The 23,100-nt window shown below is 50.7% G+C and overlaps 1 protein-coding gene across 1 annotated transcript; it reads left to right on the forward strand.

The window, feature by feature from the left end:
• The first annotated feature begins 17,110 nt into the window (after window positions 1-17,110).
• Window positions 17,111-19,209, forward strand: Myog (myogenin). Its single transcript, XM_051203934.1, has 3 exons — window positions 17,111-17,710; window positions 18,370-18,451; window positions 18,959-19,209. Exons 1-3 carry the CDS (start codon window positions 17,144-17,146, stop codon window positions 19,078-19,080), a joined length of 771 nt encoding a protein of 256 aa, XP_051059891.1. The 5' UTR covers window positions 17,111-17,143; the 3' UTR covers window positions 19,081-19,209.
• Window positions 19,210-23,100: the final 3,891 nt, after the last annotated feature.

Raw genomic sequence — 23,100 nt, forward strand, 5'->3', positions numbered from 1 at the left:
TCACAGCTACAGAAAGCAAACTAGGACCAGGGGCCAAAAATAAAGTTCTCTTCCTTCTAAGCTCCGTTATCACAGGTATTTCAAACAGCGATGGAAAGAAAGTGAAACCCAATAAAAATAAACGAAAACGAAGTTCACGGAAAAATCTCCGCGACCAATAAGCATCCAAACAAAATCTTGGCTAGAAGGACATTCAGACATTAACCAAGAAGTTAGAAGTTACCTTATCCCCGTTGGGTAAATAATGATAGCAACAATCTAAGTCTGAGGCCAGGAATGATGTGCCTGCTTTTAATGCCACATTCTAAAGGCAGAGGTAGGTGGAGCTCCATGAGTCTAAGGCCATCCTGGTTTACATACCAAGTTCCAAGACAGCCAGGGCCAAACAGAGAGACCCTGTCTCAAAGAAGCAATGACAAATCAAAATCTAATTCTGACACTATCACTATCAGTAGTTATTGGGGCTGGGAGATGGCTCAGCGGGTAACAGCACTTGCTGTAAGGACTTGAGTTTGGATCCCCATCACCCATAAAAAGCCAGACATGGCCGCACACACCTATAACCCCAAAGCTGGTAGGGTAAGAAACAAAAGGGAGGCTGAGGCTTCCTGCCACCAGCCCACATCAAATATGGTGAGCTCCCGGTTCAGCAAGAGACCCTGTCAGTCCAGAATAAGGCAGAGAGGGGTAAAGAAAAACACCTTGTCTCCAGCTTCCAGGTGTGGGTATTGATACATGTGTGTACATTCTCAGATACACTGCACACAAGCATGCACAAAAAAAACATGTAAACTGATACAATTACTTTGGGAAACAATTTCTACACAACCTAGCAACATTTAGAATACATGGATCCTGGGCCTTGGCAGTTTTACATATAGATTCTAGATAACTCTTCCACACAGGAAATCAGGCAGCTTGAAACCCAGTACTCACTGAAACATAGTGTCCAATATTCTAAAACAGGAAAAAAAATTTTACAAAACTCAGAAACTGTGGTATCATTGCCTTCACAGAACTCACCACACATAGAAAAGAAAAGAAAAAAGATTGTAACACACATCACAGATGAAAGAGTCTAGTCATAAAAGAAACACACTTTTGATTCCATAATAAATTATTTAAAGACACATCAACTGAAAAATACGCCATTTGGAGATAAAAATGGGCCAATCTTATAAAAGAATCATAAGCACAAAATTAACGGCGTCACCTCCACCCACAGAGGGGATGGGAGAGAGTCGTTCAAAAGCAATGGTGCTGGTCTCCTCCTAAACTCAGTGGTAGGCGATACGAGGCGTGACAGTTAAGTCTTGGGCGTCCGCAGAACTGAGAAATGCCTAAAGCCATTAGGAGAACAGATCTCTGGCTGTGTCCATGAGGGCATTTCCACAGATAATTAGATCACGAAAACTCTGATGTGAAGGGTGGTTCAGTCATTGATGGACTCAGACTTGGATTATGCTATTGGAAAGTGGGGCCTCTCTGGGGGAGTCTATCACTGGGGATGTACCCTCGGGGCTAGACTTTGCTGCTTCTCCTCTGCCACGCCTCCTCTGCTGTGATAGAGGGAAATCAGAAGCTACATCACATCACTCTCTGCCGCGCCCCCCAAAGCTGTTTCATCAGGTATTTGGCAATCACCAGGAAAAAGTTCAGCTAACCTATGATTACTATTGACTTGTCATTCCACGCATTGCGATTTATAAACATCCTTTTTTTTTAGTTAAAAATTTCGTGCACACGTGATTTTGTTTGTGTGGCTCAAACGGGAGCAAAAAACCTAGTTGCCTCTATCCTAGGCTTCACTAATGAAGTCATTGGCATTGGTTACAGGAAGCCCCTCCCAGCATAGCGAGAACACAGAGGGACCTACCTATCTGACACCTATAGTTATTAGTCATCTCAGACTACCACAGCAAAATAGCAGTGACTGGGACGCTTAAGCAACAGAAATTAATTTTCTCATAGTGTTATAGAATGGAATTGAACATCATCGTGCCTGTATGCTGAGGTCATGGTAAGGTTTCACTTCCCGGCTTGGAAACTGCTTGCTTGCTGTTCTCAGGGCCTTCCATCCATTTGCACCTGCAGAGAGAGCAAGTTCCCTAGTGTCTCCACTTATTAGGGCACTAATCTCATCATGAAATCCTCACCCTCATAATCTTATGTAACCCTAATTGCCTCTCAAGCTTTTCCCTCCATCACACCTGGGTGATGATTCAACATAGGAATCTGAAGGGATAACACATTCCGTCCACAGCCTACGGCCATTCACATCAACTAACTGTCTCTTTGACAGGCTGAGAGGGCCCAAGGTACACCGGACTGATTAAGGATATGCTTGCCTGGCAGGCAAAGGAATGAGGAAGAGAGAGCCCTGGGACTCTTATGTCCTCTCCCAACAAGGCTGAGGCGGCACGGCTTGGACGGTGCAGAAAGTCAGCCCTTTGCGGCCGGTGCCCCTTGCCTCACAGAGCCTCGCGTTTTCTGGGCACACCCCACCGACCTTGCAGCTGCCACCCTGCCAGCCTCGGCTTGAGGAGGGAGCACATCACTTCTGTGCAATTCCTTTAAATGGGCACTTCCTTCCCGGAGAAGTGGTCCCAGGAGATTTCCTCCGCGGCTGCCGTGAAGAAGCGTCTGCGCACAGAGAGCAGCAGAGGCAAGAGCTTTACATCTCACCACGGAGAAAAATTAAAACCCTGCCAGAAACAGACGGTGGCGAGGGTGGATGGTGGCAGGGATGTAGGAATCCTTTGCTTGGGTCTGCCGATTGGGGTTTCATAGGCAGAAGGCTTGAGGTCATTTGTGAGAGCCGTGAAGTGTAGGGCTCGGCTAACAGTGGTTTGGCCCAGGGTCGCGCCGGCACCTCTACAAGGACCCCTTGAGTGCAAGAGTTTACTTGTATGCATTGCCAGGGTGGTGGCAGGGGAGTGGGGTGGACACCACACGGAAATGCCATGGAGCCCAGGACCAACCCTCTAGGCTAGATGGGAAGTCCTGCAGGGACCCACTACTTTCAGGGATAATTACATTTGCACCAGTAATAAATAATGGTTAACATTCTATTAGCAATGGTGTGCCAGGCACTAAGCCAAGTGCCTTATTATCCTTGATTCCAAAATGAAGAAAAGAAAAAAAAGCTAAGGTTTGATGGGAGTGAGTAACCAATGTAGGGCCTGGCAGCTATAAGCTGAGGCTCTCTGCCGGCTCTGCATAGGAAGGAAAAGCAGCCAAGGGTCTAGACATCCTCCACCAAGTCCCATTTGCCTCTTGCCGCCTAACAGAGGCAAGATCCTGTGGGGTTTAATTAGATAAGCTTTAATTGTAGTGGGGTGGAGACAAATATCTGCCTCTTAGGAAAGTATAGAAAGGAGAGAGAGAGAGAGAGAGAGAGAGAGAGAGAGAGAGAGAGATCATCATCCAGGTAAGGGTAATGTAATTACTCATGGAAAGCATGAGACGTTTCCTGGCTCTTACGGACAAGGCAGGCCAACTGCTGAAGTCCAATATGGCTCACATTGCTCTGCCATCTGTCGCCTTAGGCAAGACACTCCCTAACCGGTTCTCAGTTTCTCCTTGTTAAAGAGACACTTGGTTTAAGATGTTTCCAGCTCTGCTGATTCACGAATCTATCATTTCACTGTGGTTAACAAGTCGGGGGTGGGGGGGGTACCTCAAGGTGTCAAAGGCCAGAGGTTGGCTCTCAACCTCCAAGGCCAGGAGCCAAGCCTTGGTGAGACAGCCAGCAAGAACAAAGCCAAGCGAGGGCAAGGCAGGAGTGTGAGCTGCTACAGGCCATGCTTGAGACAAAGCACAGGGCCGGGGTGGGGTTCATCAGTCCCACACCCACCCCTGGGGTTGCAGGCTCTAGAGCCAGGGTCCTTCCCTCATGGGAGGATGGAATGCTCAGAGATGCATTAATCTAGAAGGGTATCTGCCTGGGAATGAAGAAAGCCCCAACGTATTGATTGGTTCACCTGCCTTTGAGGTGGCATCTCCCCTTTTTAATGACCAAGGCCCTGGTCCCGGGCCCTCTCAGTCTATCGTGCTGTGCCCCTCTGAATCTCATCCTCAATTGTCCTACATGGTGAGTACCACCAAGGTCCACTGAGGTGGAGGGCAGGAGACTGCCATGCAATGGGCCCAAAACGTCTCTACATACAGAAAGGGGCTCGTTTGGACACCATCAACCCATCCCTAAGCTCAGTTATGACAGGCACTTGCAGAAGAGTGTACTGCACATACACTCCGAAGATGAGCCGGTCACCAAGCTTTCCCAAGGCCTGGAGAACAATGCTTTAATGAAGAGGGCTGCCATTGCCTAGAGGAAGCCGGACTTAGCTGAAGCATAGGCTCCGCCCCCCCCATCAGCACCTTAGCAAACATCTAAGCCATGACTCTCAGTCTGAAATCGGTAATGAAACCTAACTCATTGACTCACTGTGGGAGCTAGCCAATGTGCCCAAAGTATTTATCCTGGCATCCAGTAAACAGGAAAGCCCTAAACGATGACATAGCTGTTGCTGATGACATGTGAAGATGTCACATTGTCAGTGTTCCCTACCCCCATGCAGCCTACGCTGGGCCCAGGGTACTTTCCCTGACTACTCAGCTCCTATCGTATGACACTAGGCGCAGAATGCAGCTAATTCTGGGTTGAAGACTTAGAGAAAACACTGCTCTTCCCCCTTGGACCGGGAAGTGTGAGCGCATCCCCTGCCAAGAGGGAAGCAGCTCCTTCCAGCAGCCTGCTTACCGAGCAGGGGCATGACAAACGGACGGGGCTTGGGAAGCCAGACACCTGGTGTTGGAAGATCGGCAATTCACAAGGCTAAGGGTGCCAAAGCTAGGCCAAGACCATGAAGCCAGGACTGTGGGGAGGCAGCGAGGACAGGAACATGGCACGGGTGAATGTCTGGCTCTGTGGGCTCCCTCTGCAAGCTTAGGAAGCAACTACAGCCACCACCACCCCCACTCCACCCCAAATACCGGGAGGCCATCTGCTTTCAGAGGCAGAGAGGCCAGCAGGCCTTGCCACCGGTGGCCTAAGCCATGTAGGAAGAAGAGAATGCAGACAAGAAAGGAGGCTTGAGGGAAAACACTCCAGACCTCAGGGCCAGGAGGGTGGAACGCGGTGTTCCCACAGCCAGCTATGCGGGGAACGCAGCAGATGGGCTGTCCAGACTCCAGAGAAACATTTGCTCTCACACCAACTCACTGGAGAAGGTGGCAAAGAGGGCCTAGGAGAGACAAAAAGGAGGACTGGGGAGGTGTAAGGAGGCTGAGCCAAGAAGCTGAGCAGAAATTTCCCTAGGTCTTTCCATAAGCCTGGTGCAAGAACCTTCTAGAACTGAATATAGTTTTCTGGGCCCTGGAGAATTCCACTGTACTGTGGAGAGAGGCTGTGGTGTCAGGGAGTTCTCCATGAAGTCCTTAGTAGCTGTGTGATTTGATGCAAGTGTCTAAACCTCTCTGATCCTCAAGCTTCTCCTCTGTAAGAGGGGGAGCCTATCATCTGCCCCACAGATACACTGAGGCATGAATGGGGTAATATATGAAGAACGTGGCCAGCAAGCAGTAAGGCTCGATAAATATTAGCTTCCAATTCCCAAGGTCACGTAGGGGGTTAACGGCAGAGCTAGATCTAGAATCTAGACCCAGTGAGTTATGCCCCATCCCCATTCCAGCTACAGAAGAGTCAAAGGAAAGACACGCCTGCCACTTACCATGGGGGTGGTGGTGACGCTGGGCAGGATTTTCTCATGACCAGAGCTCAGGAATGCATTACCAAGGGTTCCATTTTGGGAACTTATTTAAGTGTGTGCCTGGGATGGATTAAAGGCTGGGAATGAACTAAATGTCATGTCAATGACCTGTTCCACCCACAGACAGTAGGATTTATCAGAGGCCAGACCGCTCCCAAATTCCCCCAAAGAAAGGAAACCAATATGGACTCTTCCAGTCAGCCTACGTTCACAGAGCACAGGATGCCCCAAGGAAACAGGTTCTCTGGTTAGCCTTTGGCCTGTGAGGAAACAAGATTTCAAGACATTGGATAGGAAGGCCGCTCAGCTAGCAAGTAGCAGGCTCTGTGGCATCCGGGTTTAGTGTGTCTGTGCCATCAGCATGTCTTGTCTTCTGCAAGGGAGAGAGATGGATGTGAGTGATCAAAAGGGTCATGGGAGAGAGCTCCATCCAGCTCACCCCTTCCTGGGGGAAATGGCCCCTGGAGCTGCTTCGTGGCTGGTGCCGAGAACTGCTTGGCAGTCTGCTTGACTGCCCCGGATAGAAACCCCTGTCTAGGATCCCAGGATGCCTCTCCCCAGGCAGAACCTGCAGAATGCCTCCCATGGTATCCCCACTGGATTCCTGCCGGGCAATTCAGCAAGGCAATTCAGGGTCCAGTGAGAGAGACAGGCCCTGTCTAGTTGAGGAGACTTATAGGGAGCCAACAGGAACACCCACCCTTTAGGGGAAATGCAGCCCCTCCTACCAGAAAGTTCCCAGGATGGTGGGAGAGCTACTACTCCTGCTCTTAAGACTGCCCCATGTGATGGAGGGGCAGGGCAGAATAATTTGGATTCACTAAGAAGGAAACCGGCCAGGAATGGGAGAGACATGCCTATTCAGCTCAAGCAGTCTGGCTCAAGAGTCTCTCAAGTATCATAAACACAAAGGGAGAAGTTGGACAGTGCTGGCCAGCAGGTAGACTCCTGGTAGTCTACCAGGGCAGTTTGAGCTGGGAAGACACCTGAGCTGCCTGGTGTTTCTGGTCTTTGAGCTCAAGGAGGCCCTGTCTGGAAGAACAAACCTGCTGAGTTAAGAACGCCAGCCAGGAACAAAGGTAATGAGTAAGACCCCCTGAGGAGGAAGGCCAAGATCACAGGGAGGGAGCTGGAGTCAGTAAGATGTCACGAGGGCACTCACTGAACACGCACAGGCACTCACTGTGGGGAGGACCTGAGCCACAGCCACTTAGAGCCTTTCTTTCCTTGGGTCCCGAACTCACAGCTCCCACAGGCATCCTGTCCGGTGCGCAGTTAGAGCTGGCTAACAGCGCAATCGCGGTGATCCCAAGCTGGGCTTTGGCTTAACACAAATTTGAGTGTCTGGTCCTATGTGGACCAGTCGCTTGCCTGGAGTTGCGAGGAAGGATCAAATGAGACGCAGCTTTGCACAATTCCCATTTCACCCTATTGTGGTCCAGACATGGGTTCAGCACTGCGAACATTTAAAATTTACCGGGACCCATTTTTCTGCCCAGCACAGGATCCGGAAGAGTGTCCCCCGTGCATCTGGACGGGGGAGGGGAAGAGTGTTCTGTTACTGTTGGGCGGGCTATCCTACAAACATCAATTGATAAAGCCAGCAGAGCTATTGGAGCCCCATTTCCACCCTTGTTTCAGCTACCCGCTGCACCAATTACCAAGAGGAGTACGGAAATCTGTGAACCTGTATTTGTCTGTCTGTCCTTTCCGTTTGTGCGTTATAGATACTGAAGGCATATTGGAGACAGGACATCACATCCTATCGATAAATCGATAAATCGGCCCTTTTATCCTTATGCAATGTGCCTCTTTATCTCTAGTGTATTGGAGATAGTGTATTAGTGTCCTTATAGCCGAGCGGCTCACAGAGGCAACTTAATGGAGGAGGGCTGCATTTGGGCTCATGTTTCAGGAGCCATCAGTCCAGCACACTGGGGAGGGGACAGTGCGGTGAAAGCATGGAACCAAGGATTAGGAGAGATGGGGAACCAGAAACAGAGCAAGGCTATTCTCTCACGGCCCACCCCCAGTGGTCTGCAGTAAACAGCTTCCCAGCAAGGAAGGCATCACCGCTGGGGACCAGTATTTAAACGCAGGAGCCCATGGAGGACATTTCACAGTCAACCTTCTCAAAGCTCCTTCTATCTGATGCTAATATAACCACTGCTCTTTCTTGTGAAGTGTTTGCATCATATAGGGTTTCCCATCCGTTTACTCTCAGCCTGGCTACATAGCTACCACAGTTTCTTCTGGACAGCCCAACCTTGGAGCTTGCTCTTCACAACATACTCTATCCATATCTATGTACTTACACATGAGGTTAGGTTGAAGCCTACCATCTCACCAACTTTTAAATTCTTCTAGGTGAGCTATTTTTAAATATCCCCATGTTTCTTCAGCATGGGCTCATTAGCTGGATACCTCTGTGTTTTACTTTTGAGCAGAGCTGCTGTAGTGTTAGCAATGTGCATCTTTAACTCGTCACAGCCTACGTTCGCCTGTCACTGCTTCACGTACAAAGGAGAAATGCAATCACGGTATACCTCGATCTCCCACCTCCTTTCTATGTGCTGTTCTACCATTTATGTATTTATTTCTATATGTGTGCGTTATAAAACCTTTAATGCATCATTAATATTTTGCTTTAGATACATAACTGCATTTTAAATTAATTTTAAAGTCAAGATAATAGCCTTTGATATATTTCTTTACTTATATTTTCCACTTTGAGTGTTTTTTGATTCCTTTAGGTACATTTAAGTCTCGACTTTTCTTTCTTTCTTTTTTTTATCAATTTATTCTTCCCAGGAAATTCCCAGTAACATTTCTTAAAGATCTGCTAGTGTCAAATCCTGCCAAATTCTCTTGGCTGAAACGTCTTCATCCATCATCACTCCAAAAGCTATTTTCACTGTATATAGAATTTGGTTGACTCACTTTCTTTTTCTCGGAATTTAAAGACATTCTACTCTTTCTGGCCTTACTAGTAGTTAGTGAGAAATTGGCATGTTTGTCCCTCCATATAAAAATGCCCTTCTGTTTCTCCAACTGTTTACATTTTTCTCTTGATGACTGGTTTTTACCAGGTTGGTTGTGATATACCTCAGTGTGGTTTTCTTTGTGCTTACTCTTTCAGGAGTCCATTGAAGGCTTTAGATATATAAATTTGTAATTTTAATCAACTTTGAAAAATCCTGGGTTTTTTTTTTTTTTTTCTTCTAATATTTCTCTTCCTCTTTCTGGGACGCAGTTATGTCTATGTAACTCTACTTGGTATGGCATTTCCTATAGAACACAAGTTCTTTTTTAGTTTGGCCCTTTTTCTCCTGTTTCATTTTATAGAGCCTCCATTGCTTTTGCGGTCCTGTTCAATAAAACTTTTTGCAGTGTCTAATCATGTATTACTTATGGGTTGAGTGATTTGTATGCCCCCCTAAATTCAAGTTGGATCCCATAACCCCAATATGATAGGATTTGTAGATGGGGCCTTTGGGACATAATTGGGCAATGAGGGTGAACCCTGGTCTAAGAGGACCGGTACTCTCAGAAGGAAAGACACCAGCCAGGTATAGTAGAACAGGTATATAATCCCGCCACACGGAAGAGCCTGAGGCAAGAGAATCAAGAATTCAAGGTCAGCTTGGACTGCATGGAAATAGTGAGAAGGAAGAAAATGAAAAGGAGAGAGAGAGAGAGCTCAAGAACACACCAAGAACAGACTACAGCAGCATGAGACTGTCATTTTATAAAGAAAAAGAAAGTCCTCAAGGGGAATTTGACCATACTGGCACCTTGCTTTCAAACTCAGCTATGTTAAGGGGCTTGAAATCTACCAACCCTGTCATTTCTGGATTTATTTGAATGAACTGATATTTCTTCTAGGGGTCACACTTTTCCTTGCTCCCTTGTTGTCTATTACATTTTATTTTATTTTCTAGGTCTCTCTCTCTCCCTCCCTCCCCCTCTCTGTGTTACTGGCTTATCTGTATGTGCAACACAGCACACACACACACACACACACACACACACACACACACACACATGCAATACCCACAGGAGCCACAAGAGGGTGGTGGATACACGGAGTCTGAGTTACAGACAGTTGTAAGCTGCTGGGCGGGTGCTAGGAGCCAATCCCAAATCCTCTGCTGGAGCAGGAAGTACTCATGTCAGGGGCCATCTCTCCAGCCCCTGTTGTCTAGTGCTGACAGAATGACTATCTTTGAGAACTTTACACACCTGATGGCTAGATCTTACTGTAATCCTTTAAAGCCTACTGGATACTATTTTTTCAGGCAGTTATGTCAAGCTGGTGCCCTTGAGAATTATTTTGTAACTCTTCTGTGTACTAGGTGTCAAACCCAGGGCCTTATGCATGTGAGTGCTCAATCTCAGTGCTACACCCAAGCTTGCTTCTAAACTTTTTGAAGGCAGATACAGAGTAACCTTCCCTTTATACCAAGGCATGACCCTGCTGTGATCTCTGCCAAATGTTCATGTTTACCAGTGAGATTTCTCATTCTGGTCAGTGGCGATTGATTCCTGGTCCTTCGTGAATCCACAAATTACTAAGGTGGACCTTATTGAATGTGAGTGGATTAAAAAAAAAGATATGATGACCAATTATTGGTGAACGGTGGCATCGGTCAGCAATAAAGGTAATATTGGGACAGGGGAAATATTAAGCTGCAGGAGCCCGTAAGACAAGTAAAGTGGAACCATCTACCAAAACCGTGAATCTGCGGTCCGCAACTCGAGGAGGCGAGGGCAGCAGAGTAGAGAAGTGGAAATCACCGACCCATCACAGTGAGGGCAGTACAGTCAGAAGGTGTCTGTTCACATGGCCACCGAGGCCTAGGCCAGAGAACACGATTGGCCAGAAGCACAGTAGAAAAGACCGGGAATGGAGTTACCTTCCTAGAGAGTGGCTCGAGGAAGAGCAGGATGGTAGATGGGACAGGAGCAGATAAGGTGAGGAGAACTGAGGATGGGGGACGACAGTGGCAGAAAGAGAGGGGTTTCAGGAATGAATGGCATGGTCCGTGCGACCAGACGCCACAGGGCAATCTGATAGGATGCAGAACAAGTCTCCAGTTGCCGAGCATCTCTGCTCAGTTTGGGAAGAACAGCCTTAGTGACCCAGGGGAGGCGGAAGCCAACGGGAAGACGGGGGAATGGGAGGTGAGGGAATGTTAACTCCTCTTTCCTAGAAGTGTGGGGAGGAAGGGAAGGGCTAGACACGGAGCCACAGCCCAGGGGCCTTTGGGGTGGAAGGGATTCCCGCACATTCATTAGGTCAGAAGAAAGGCCAGCCCAGAAAGGCATCCTCAGCACACACAGGAGTAACAGAAGACTTCCCTTAGTCTCTACAGCAACAAATTAGCAGGGCAGGCATTAGTGGTCACCTCCATCTTAAGGACAGAATGGTGAAGCCCAGTATGGGGGGAAACCACACAACTCAGACCACAGGAACTGACAGGGTTTCTACCCCCAGTGACTTTCTGTACCAGAAGGCTCCCTTAGGTCACCCTGGGGCCCGAGGCAGTCCTGCAGAAATCTAGAGAAAGCCAGTGGATGGGTTGCCAGGAAGATAAAGTAAGACACATTCTGGGAAGGGGCTGTGTCGGCAGAGGGATGGGGCAGAGGACAGAGCCAAGAGAAAGCAAAGACATCTCCACCCAGGCAACAGCTGCTCTCAAATATGTCACAACTTGTCAAAGAGGCAGAAATAGAAGCAGTTTGGGGAGTGGAAGGGGGTGGGTGGGGTGGCATGGGGGGGGTGGCCAGGAGAGAAGAGGACAAACAAGGAGGCTGGGCCAAAGTTGAGTATGAAGAACACGTGTCCCACAGCTCTAGTGAGGTTGAATATAGGAGCAAAAAATGAACTGGGGACAAAATACCCAGAAGAAACCTGCCTGATTGCAGTGGTTCACCCTTTGGGGACAAGGCCTGCTTCAACCAACCTACAGAGCACTCCTCCAGGTAGGAGTGGAGTTCAGTGAGGGAGGGCTTGACTGGAGCATATGCCGAGGCACTGCCTTCTGCGCCCAGGACCATGAGATGGACCAGTCAACAGCAACCACAGACACCATGCCTTCCTACCCCAAGTCCATGTCCCGTGCAGAGAATGATCCACACAGCCACGCTTCTGGTTTTGAGCTGTAAACAAAAGGAAAAGAGTAGGAAACAAGCAGCCCTTAGAGAACTTTGTCAGGCCATGCACTCACACAGGGCCCAGCGGAAGCGGCTGCGTAAGTCCTGGAGAAAGAGTCACGCTGTATGAAGTTCCAGAGCGAGATTTCCAGGCAAAGCAGGACATGCTCTCTCCACGGGTGTTTCTGGCCTCCATTCCCACTGAGGGCATTTTTCTAACGTGGTATAAAGAACAGCATCCTCCAGTGGAAGTAGTTTACCATTAGTCGTTCTCAAGGGTATAAATGTTTTTAATACCCTTAGCTGTTGGATGTACACCTTGCTCCCTGTTTCGGACCCAGGAGGCCAGCCTGCCCTAAAACAGGGACTTGGGAAGGACACATGAAATCAACATGGAACTCGGGATGGGGTGACAGGTTCCTCACTCCGAGTCTGCGCTCAGCAAGTACAAACAGCACGTGGCAATTTACCAGTGTGGTTTACCTTACACCCAGTGACCCTTCCTCCAGGCCTACACGTTGAGTTGAGGGGAAGGCCATTTGTTTGCACCACGGGGTCCAGCACCTTGGTTTACAGGTGGGAAAACCATCCTCCTTAACCATCCACTTCCCTTAAGTTCCTGACAGCTTCTGTCTCAACCAGGAGCTAGAGGGCCCATTGTGACAGGGGTGTGGCATAATCACAAAGGTCCCACAGGCTCAGCCCTCTGCTGAGCCCTGCTCCAATTATTCTGGTTACCAGGTCTCTGCTTTGTCTCCCAGCATCCACCTCTCCTTGACCCCAACTCCTGTGACCCAGCCTCTTCCGCCTCCAGATTTGCCCCTTTCCTCACCCCAAAGCCAAAGATTCTTAAAGGATGATGCCAGCTCCGAGCCCCAGATTCCAGGCAGGGTTGGCATTTCCCGGTGAGTACCCGACACTACGTCCTTATGGAAACAATTGGGTTTCCGAAGAGCAGGGCCTGTCCCCGTCCAGGCTCTAAGCTTTGATCTCATGAGCCTCTAAAGCTCTTGTCCCAAGCTCCCAGTCTCTCTTCTCATACTCAACCCGTCCCCTTTCCTTGCTTCATTACTGCTTCCGCTAAGATCTCCCTGAGCTCTCCTGAGGTCCACAGGCATGTGACCCCACACTCCCAAGAGCATGCGCACCTATCTGCTGTACCCTTCCTCAATTGCAACCTCACAGGGAGAGACGTTCAGCCCCCGAGGTCTAAGATCAGGGCACCAAGAAGAGACACCCTTGGTGCCCTAACTCAGGTCCTCAGCATTCTTAAACAAGTTCCTTTTCTGGGCCTGTTTCCTTCTGTGTAGGAGGAAGACGGACTACCAGATCCTCAACTGCCTTGCAGCTTTGATGGTCTATGATCCTGTTATCTGTCCTCACCCCCACTGAAAGAGCTACTGCCTCATTAAATAATGTCGATTTGCAAATTGTATTGATGACTCCTTACTGAAACATATACACACTACCAAGACCCAATCCCCACTTAGTCCCAATAAATAATTCTCAGAGACCTCGCCTGGGAAAGCGAAAGGTGGGGTCTGTTTGAAGAGGCCAAAGGCTCCCCTCTCTATGCCTTCTCGTGTCTCTGTTCCCAAGCACATGAGAGTCCAGAATGAGACACTTGCCTTAATGTTAGTCAAGCAACCTGACAGCCCAGGTCATCTGCAGGAACTAGAAAAGGTGTGTGTGGGGGAGGGGGGGATGACAGACAGCCATGGTGGTGTAGAGCAGTAGAAGGAACAGGGAGCAGGTGATGGAGATTTCTGAAACCTGATGCTACCATGCAAATGAGGTCAGCCCAGCATGCAAATGGACAAAGTCAAGTTGGATGGTCCGGGTGGGAAGCCAACAGCTTGGGTCTGAAGCCTCTGCAGGAGATAGGGGTTTCCCCTGGAGAAAGCAGGACTGCCTGGGGAGGGCTACGTTAGGGGCAGCGGCCCCCATATGCCCACGCAGCAGGGGTGGGGATTAAGGTTGGATGCCCTGCTGTCAGGTCAGCTCTGATGGATCGCCACTGATGGTGGGAACACAAAGGCTGCTCTGTGCCTGGCACCAATGTGTTCCCGTCCATCAGAGGGCAGCTTGTGGGGTGCTGGGGATGCGGAGGGGAAAGACCAAGGACTAGGCCCTGCTCTCAAACTGATGAGAGAACAAGGTGTCGGGAGGGCCAGAATCCCACCCTCTGTACTGGGATTTCGAAAGCCTGGGTGGGCACCCTTGCCCCACAGTGGGGCCTGGCATGCCTCGGTCTCCCTTATTCAGACATGCACCAAGACAGCTAAAGTCAAGGACCCACAGCGACCCAGACACACCACTGCCACCCCACCCAAACATTCACAGTGGTGGCGTTTCCTGCAGCCCAGAGCTGTGTCTACTCCCAGCCCTCATCCCCACTCAGGGACCAACGCAGAGTGAGTGGGTTGAACAGAGAAAGGGTTATTTATGCCTGTCTGTCCTCCAGACTTCCCTTTTGTCACCCAGCACGGCTTGTGGAAGGCTGAGTGTGGCTATACAATTATCACTCAGCTGTGAGCACTGGGTGGCAGATAGACGACTTCCTATCCCTGTCACCTGGCGCCCCTGGCTGAAAGAATTGGGAGGGGGGAATTCCCGCCTCCAGTCCTGCCTCTGTGGTCCACACGGTCACAGCAGACACCTAATTGGGGAACGTGAGGCTAAGAGCAAGCGAGGACACAAAAGCAGAGATGGCAAGGCCCGGATAAGCCTTCTGTTCACTGGGTGTTTCCATGTGTTGGACACACACGCGCGCGCGCGCGCGCGCACACACACACACACACATCCCTGCTGCCAATTGGACACATGTATGTGTTCCCAATCAAATCCACCCTCCTGCCCAAGCCAGTGGTTCGGACATTTATCGTCTCACTCCTGAATTACCGTCATGGGGTTTGGAGGTAATGTGGTTTCCTCGTCTGTTTTCCACGTCCCTCCATGCCCATTTGGGCCTCTCATACTGACAGACTTGTTTTCAGCCACACGGCCTCACCAGAGCCCTGAGAGCTACACAGACTGACCCATCTCCTCACCTCTTCATGTCCGAATTCTGCCGCGCCACCCCCCCCCCCCAGACCTGGTGCAGCGCTGTCCCCACCCCCGGCCCTGCACAGAGACTTGGCCTTAAGTGGCTTTGCCATTTGTTGCTTGCTAGTGATCCTTGTTGGCCTTGTTTGCTTTTGTCTTTGTTTTTTCTCAGAGTCCCCCAACTAGCCCAGACTAGCCTAGAACTGGCAGCCCTCCCGCCTTGTCCTCTCCAAGTATGGGACTAAAGGTGTGTGCCGCATGGCCACCCGCCCATCTCATTGGCTGTGGCTTTAACAGCTATGTGAGGCAGCATTCGCCACTAAGGGGCCAGGTCCACTTAGTAGGCAGCCGGGTCCTGCGAGCCATCGTAGAACAAGTCCTTTCTGCCCCCCGCTTCAGAGAAAGAAGACAGATTGTTTAGGGTAAGTCAGATTGGGTCCCGCATGGACAAAAGATGCCATTTTTAGGTTTCCACGGCAGCCGTGACACCCTCCACCTTTTTTTTCAGGGCTCACAGGACGGGAGTATAAACTGAACCAAAGTAAAATTGTGTTTGCTTCTTCTTTTTGAGGGGGCGGGAAGCGTGCTGAGTGCCAAGATCACTGTCTGGCCAGGTTTAGATGTCACATATTGTGCTGAACTTCATATCCCATGAGGGAAGTCAAGAAATGGATTAAGGCCTCTCTCTGCCCCAGTTTGCTGGGGGCTTTTTATGGTCCGGCTTGCCCCTTCCCATTTGTCCCTACCCCACCTCAAAGGACAGCACATTTTCTTGGCTCTCCCTGTGGCTCCAGGACGGACAGGAAGCTAGTCCTTCAGACCCCACAAGGCTCTGTCCTCCACTATGACTGAGTCCTCCCCTTAATGTCCTGACTGTCCATCACAATGTGTCCTTCTCCTGTTCCCCTGGAATGGGGATGGCAGGGCGGGTCACACTTAGGACGCAAGGTCCTGGGGGAAACCCTGACCTGTGGGTAAGTTTCTGAATTCCTGAAGCTACAGGTCAGTAGAATAAGTTGTCATGTGACATCCGCAGGAAGGGGAATTCAGGAAGCAGAGGTGAGGTCTGCAGCCTGACTTAGAACTGTCCTCCCTGGTCCCTGGCCACCAGTGCCTCTCCTTAGGTAACCACTGGCTGATGCAGCCGGAGATAAAATGGCGCGCGCACACACACACACACACACACACACACACACACACACACACGCGCGCGCCTGTCATTCTAGAGTTGTATGATGCATAGAGGTGATCACTTGGGCAGGAAGGGACAGAAGAACCCAGCCTGGTGACCCATGAGAGACACAAACAATATAAAGAATTATTCTCCTTACCACCCCAACTGCAGAGAGGAGTCAAGACGGTTCTAGTGTCAAAACAGGGCAGGAGACGCCATGGAGGGAAAAGCATGGAGAGATGATTAAGACTGACCAAGGAGGGAGACAGGAGGCCGAAGAGCTCTTAACTGGGGGAGAGGGGACAGCAATGCAGAGGCTGTGAGTTCGAATCCTCACTCAGCACTGACTTCCCCTCCTCCTTAAGAACACTCCTTGCCTGACAAGTTCTCAAGATCTCTGCCTCAATCTATGCCCAACTACTTGAGCCCTAAGAGAACACTAAGGTCAAACCAGCTGAGGAAACCCAAAAATCAAATCCATTTGCCATTTCTGCCTTTTGCCTCCGTGTATGTACCCTAGGGATTCCCGCCCCAAATTTGGGGTGGTCCTGCTGTGGTGGTACGTCATTGGGGGGGGGTCTCGTAGGACTGAGGCAGTATGGTTTCCCGTGCTTCCAAGCAGCAGAGAGAAGGCTACCCCTGTCTTGTGTGCTCCTGCCCTACCCACCAGCTGCCCTGGACCACGGAGGAAGCAGGCAGGCGGCCCGGAGAGGAGTAATTGAAAGGAGCAGATGAGAGCGGGGAATGCGTCCGCCCCCACCTTCCCTGCCCCACAGGGGCTGCGGAGAAATGAAAACTAATCAAGTTACAGCCGCCGGCCTCCCGACCCGTGCACAGGAGCCGCCTGGGCCAGGGGCAGGCTGGCAGGGCGGGGTGTGGGGGCAAAAGAAGAGGGGAGGGGAATCACATGTAATCCACTGTAAACGTCTTGATGTGCAGCAACAGCTTAGAGGGGGCTCAGGTTTCTGCGGCGTTGGCTATATTTATCTCTGGGCCCATGCCAGCGGGGAGGGTTTATATGGCACCCAGCAGTTGGCGTGAGGGGCTGCAGGAGCTTGGGGACCGGTGGCAGGGACGAGTCTTTTCCGACCCGATGGAGCTGTATGAGACATCCCCCTATTTCTACCAGGAGCCCCACTTCTATGATGGGGAAAACTACCTGCCCGTCCACCTCCAGAGCTTCGAGCCCCCGGGCTATGAGAGAACTGAGCTTAGCTTGAGCCCGGAAGCCCGGGGGCCCCTGGAGGAAAAGGGCCTGGGGACCCCCGAGCACTGTCCGGGCCAGTGCCTGCCGTGGGCGTGCAAGGTGTGTAAGAGGAAGTCGGTGTCGGTGGACCGGCGCAGGGCGGCCACGCTGAGGGAGAAGCGCAGGCTCAAGAAGGTGAACGAGGCCTTCGAGGCCCTGAAGAGGAGCACGCTGCTCAACCCCAACCAGCGGCTGCCGAAGGTGGAGATCCTGCGCAGTGCCATCCAGTACATTGAGCGCCTGCAGGCCTTGCTCAGCTCCCTCAACCAGGAGGAGAGAGACCTCCGCTACCGAGGCGGGGGCGGGCCCCAGCCCGTGGTAAGTGGCTGGGGCACCAGTCCTAGGGCCAGGGCCAGGGCCAGGGCCAGGGGGAGGTGCCTGGTCAGCCTCGGGCCACCAGAACTGGGACAGGTGCAAAGCAAGGCCCTGGGGAATCTCCCCCCCCCCTTGTCTGCTAGGCTGTCTGTCTGTCTGGAGGTGTCAGCTAGGCTGACTGTCCAGGGAGCTTCCATGCTCATTGTGTCCCCAGACCAGACAAAAGGCGGTGGACAGGAAACACACATGGGGCGGAGTGGACTGGCACAAGCCAACAGAAGGGGCCTGGAGGGCCTGAAGTAAGGGCTTGCTTAGGGGAGCCCAGGGGAAAGTGAGGGCTGACGCCCATGCTCGAGTCAGCACCTAGAAGGGACCAAGGGGCGAAAGGAACCTGCTCTGTCCCAAATCCACGACCTCCACGGCTGAGCCGACAAAACACATTAGGACTGCTCCCAGTTCATCATAACAAAGAACTCTAGACTATCACACTCACCTCCAAAGTGAAGGCAAAGCCCCATCCTAGGAGCCAGGAAAGACCTAGAAAGCGGGGTGTCTATGGAGAACCTTCTAGGGTGGGTAACCTACTCCAGAACCCGGGCAGAGAGAGTTTATACCTGAGGATGGCAGGAGACTTGACCTTGGATATTGGCCTTGTTTTACAGGTGCCCAGTGAATGCAACTCCCACAGCGCCTCCTGCAGTCCAGAGTGGAGCAGCGCACTGGAGTTCGGTCCCAACCCTGGAGGTAACCATGGCTCAAATCAGTTAGTCCCTAACTATGCTGGGCTATTTATTCCCTTACCTCACTCCAAGTTCCGGTCATCTTCCTGTGGGCTCAAATGGAGGGCTGGGGGCCCTGTGCCTCCCTGTAGCCTTAATCAACTAAGGAGTAGCCACAGACTCCAACAGCATCCCAGCTGGTGTCTGACCTCAGAGAGAAGAGCCTGTCCCTGCCCCTGGGGTCCCTGGGAATTGCTGAGTCAGTGTTGCAAAACCGGGCCCAGTTCCCTAGGATACACTATCCTGGCTTCACCTTGGGACAGCCACTTCCAAACCCTAACTACATTAGAGGATTTCAGAGAGGCAGCACACAAGTACACACACACACACACACACACACACACACACACACACACACAGCATGGGGAGTGCTCGTGGCTATGGGGAACCCTGACTCTTGCTCACCTATGTGTCCTGGGAAACCTGTGCCCATGCCCTTTGCCCAGGAAACCCTGCTCTCTTCTCCTTGCAGATCATCTGCTTGCAGCTGACCCTACAGATGCCCACAACCTGCACTCCCTCACCTCCATCGTGGACAGCATCACAGTGGAGGATATGGCTGTTGCCTTCCCAGATGAAACTATGCCCAACTGAGATTGCCTGCCAGGCTGGGTGTCCGTGTGTGAGCCCCCAAGTTGGTGTCAAAGGCCACCACTTCTGCCTCAGGGGCCTTTTAAGCGAGGTTGTCCTGGTGCCAAAAAAAAAACAAAAACAAAAACAAAAACCCAAACAGCCCTAGGCTGCCATAGGCCAAACTACCCACTCCCCATTCATATAAGGCTAACACCCAGCCCAGGGAGGTAACAGATGCCTTTATTTAGCTGACTCCTTACAGCACAGAGCATCCTCTTCCAAGAAAAGAAAGGTGGGGTCCAGAGAACCCCCTTGTGGGTGTCCCCCAATGAGGCAAACTCAGGAGCTTTTTAAAAATCGCAGTACGCCTCTAATTCCACCCCACATGAGAGACAGACAGTGTTCTGACCTGGGCAAGCATGCCCATCTGTTCACTCTCTTCCTGATGCCAGCGGCTGGGCTGGGCCTGCCCTGAGTTGAGAGGGGAGAGGAACTACCCTGTCCCAAAGTCCCTGGGGGCCAAGCTTTTGCGGTGGATATTGGGAACCTTCCAGCGGTTTGTGTTTTGTTTTGTTTTGTTTTGTGTGTCGTTTGTAAAGCTGCCATCTGACCAAGGTCTCCTGTGCTGATGTTGCCAGGGACAGGCAGGGAAGGGGGTGGGGCTCTTGGGGTGACTTCTTTTGTTTACTCAGCATTGTGTGGTTTTGCCAATTTTTTTTTTTTTTTTTTTTGTAATCCTTTTTGCTAACTTATTTGGATTTCCTTTTTTAAAAAACAAATAAAGACTGGTTGGTTGCTAGAAAAGTGTCTGCAATGATGTACCGTGAGGGGAGCCCCTGACAATGCTGAGCCTTCCCCTTGGGGTTCTATATACACAAGGCGTAGAGGGGGAAAACTCGGGGTGCAATCGTGTGAATGGATGCTGCGGTCCTGAACTGATCACTACACACAGGAGCCAGGTGATGCATGGCCGGGAGAGACCCGTCCCTCAGAAATCCTGGACCCACCAAGGCCAGCCTACCGAGCACTCTGTTGTACTTTACTTCAGAGTTAGTCACAGTCTGCTGTGTTCCAACTCACAGCCCAATAGGTTCACTGAGCATGCTCAGACCTAGTGCTCAGCCCACACATAGGTTGCAGGTGTAGAGATGGGTTTTCGGGGCCTTCCTCCCTCCACCCTGTCTCCCCACGGGGTCCACATGACCTCAAGCTCTACAGAAAAACAGGAGGTGACTACACAGAGCAAATGAAGTCAGACACCGTCTCTTCTTCACAGGACCGATAGCAAGTCCCCTTACCACCCTCTGCCCTGCCCTCCAGGCACAGGGGTGTTCCTGTCCCCATCTGCAGCTCAAAGATGAGACCGTGATGAGGGAGCTGAGGTGAAGCTATGGCTCTCGTCATTTGGGATGCTACTTTTCCAAAGGCTGGCTTCCCAAGGGGAGAAGGTGGATGGGAAACCGAGAGCGAAGGCCGGAGCTGGAGACGCGCAAGGGTTAACAGAGAGGACCAAGAACACAGACTTCAACTTTGCCAGTTCCCGTTGTGTCGTGGTGACTGTCTGGTTTACCGCAGATAATGTCCTAACCATTGCAGGCAGGGAGGGATTCAGCACGTGGTCCATCCGCGGCCCTCTACAGCTCTCTAGGACCCTTTAAACGAGCCAGTTTAAGAGGGGCGGGTGCTAATGGTCGTTCTATTCTTGCTCAAGCTCAGACAGGCCCCTCCCCAACTTTCCTGGAAAAAAAAAACTATACCTAAAGACAGCGTGGGGGGGAGCGTTAGGGACTGGGGAGGGTGAGACAGTAGCCCCCATGGAAGTCTGTTTGTCCATCCTGAAGAGGAATATCTCAGCCTTGATCTACTGCCCTTGGGATGAAGTAAGTGCCTGCATCACACCTTACCTCTACTCTAGTGTGCTCTCTTACGAGCACCAAAACACTCGACCATGCCACTAAAAGGGCCCTTCTGAGATTTATGCCCTGCATCCCAGTGCCTCCCAGAGTTCTTGGGTGGGTACCACCCCATGCCTTCAGTTGAGATGCATCTATCTAGGCCCCCTGCAAGGGTCTAGTGCTGGCCAAGAGCAAGGGCACTCGATGAATACCATGGATCTCATGGCTGCTGGGGATAATAGTGTTAAAGACCTTGCTTTTCAATTATGTCAACTGGAAACTGAGATGCAAGAATGGTCCCTCGAGTCACTGACCCCCACACTGGCAGGTATGATCAGGACTTGCACGTCCTCAAGTCACAAATGGGACAGCACAGCATGGACATGAATGACTAACCCTGCCACACAGGGGCCCAGGATTATTTTCACAAAATAAACGTTATTAAGCATAAGGGTTTCCCTAAATTAACAAACTCTCAATCTTCACAATAGAATTACAGACAGCGTTCACGTTAATGAATAATGAGGCGGAGTTCTTTAGGGAAATTAACTTAAATTCCCTCAATGGGGGGGGGGGTAACTACAATAAATCAAGCTGGGTTAATCAAGTGTTGTCTAATAATGGACTTTAAGGGATCCACAAGAATGAAAAGACAAGAATTACGAACTGGCGTGCCAATTGTTAGCGTGGATGTAGGAACTTCCTGGTGTTTGGCTAATTATTATAAATTATAGGATGCTTAAAGTGCCATCTGTGCCCTCCAGTAAACATTCTGAGGTGTCGAACTTCCCAGAAAACCTTCCCATTAGGCGCTTCTGGTGTGCTAGGTGTTTGGGGGCAACTGGTGTCAGAACAATGGTAGGAGAGAGGAGTCCCCTCTACTCAGGCGTCTGTTCCACGGACGAAATGCCACCCTATCATCCCCTAACACGCCATGTCCATGTTTTAGTTTCCTGGTTTCTAAGGCTCGAGTTGGGATACAGATGGCCAAGGGGAGCTAGAGCTCCGCATGAGATTGGTTCAGGCCTTGATAGGAACATACACCACCACCCTTTGGTGAACGTACCCACTGTGATCTCTCAGCTAACGCTGACCACCCAGACCCAGACTCCTGGTCTCTCTCTCTGTTTAGAACATTTCCAGAAGAGCAAAGCAAAACAAATTCTTCTCTGTTTTCTCCAAATGGCTAAACAAGTCCAATGCTAAAGCTGGGCATTGGCGGTGCATGCCTTTAACCCCAGGCAGGCAGATCTCAGTGAGTTCGAGGCCAGCCTGCTCTACAGAGCAAGTTCCAGGATAGCTAAGGCCGTACACAGAAACCCTGTCTCAGAAAGGCAGAGAGAGAGAGAGAGAGAGAGAGAGAGAGAGAGAGAGAGAGAGAGAGAGAAGGAAGGAGACGAGAAGAAAGGAAGGAAGGGAGTAAGCAAGCACGGTGCTAGCTAGGGTCTCAACCGGAGCCCAGCATGTCTGAACACCCATTTCCAGACAGGACTGCTCCTCCTATATCCCCTGCGCAGTGGCTGGCAACACGGGGAAGTCGTGGCATGTCCTGTAACCAGTTGCTATAGTTCATCAGTTACGCCTTTGACCCTGAGGGATGGGAACACTGAGCGGCTTGTAGACACATCTCACCTCTCTTCGCCTTTCCTGGGCTCTGCCTAAGTCAGTATCTGGCTCTCTTCCTGTCCTGTGCCCGTGGACTCTGTCGCTCTTGCCTAATCAGTGTTTGGGGCACCAAGGGCTATGGAAGGGACACAAGAATGTGGTGTGTGTCATGCCACATGGCTCATCACTCAAATGAGTGGGCCATGTCCCCAGGATGATTCACAGGTGCCAAGGGCCACTTGAGTGGTCCAAACAAAAGGTATGGAGGAAAAAGAGTTAAGATATCTGGAGAAATCATGACACTGTCTCTCAGGAGCAGTCCTGGCAAGAGCTCAGGAATTTACCGTACAGATTACAATTAAGGACAAGGAATTGGACTCAGACCTAGTCCTGAAATCCACGTCTCTTACAAGGTGCGTGACCTTAACCTGGCAATTTCCTGTCCTATAAAATGGCAATGATGTCATACTGCTGGCTCATGAGGATTAGATTGATTAATTAATTAATTAATCAATCAATCTGATCACTGCAAGTTAATCTG

This window comes from Phodopus roborovskii, unplaced genomic scaffold, assembly GCF_943737965.1.
Source record: "Phodopus roborovskii unplaced genomic scaffold, PHOROB, whole genome shotgun sequence".
Taxonomy (NCBI): Eukaryota; Metazoa; Chordata; class Mammalia; order Rodentia; family Cricetidae; genus Phodopus; species Phodopus roborovskii.

What these genes read in the sequence shown, in the direction of transcription:
- Myog (XM_051203934.1), top strand. Translation starts at nt 17,144, where the DNA reads ATGCCAGCGGGGAGGGTTTATATGGCACCCAGCAGTTGGCGTGAGGGG. An exon ending in GGGGCGGGCCCCAGCCCGTG is followed by an intron (nt 17,711 to 18,369) that starts GTAAGTGGCTGG and finishes CTTGTTTTACAG; the next exon opens with GTGCCCAGTGAATGCAACTC. An exon ending in GTTCGGTCCCAACCCTGGAG is followed by an intron (nt 18,452 to 18,958) that starts GTAACCATGGCT and finishes TTCTCCTTGCAG; the next exon opens with ATCATCTGCTTGCAGCTGAC.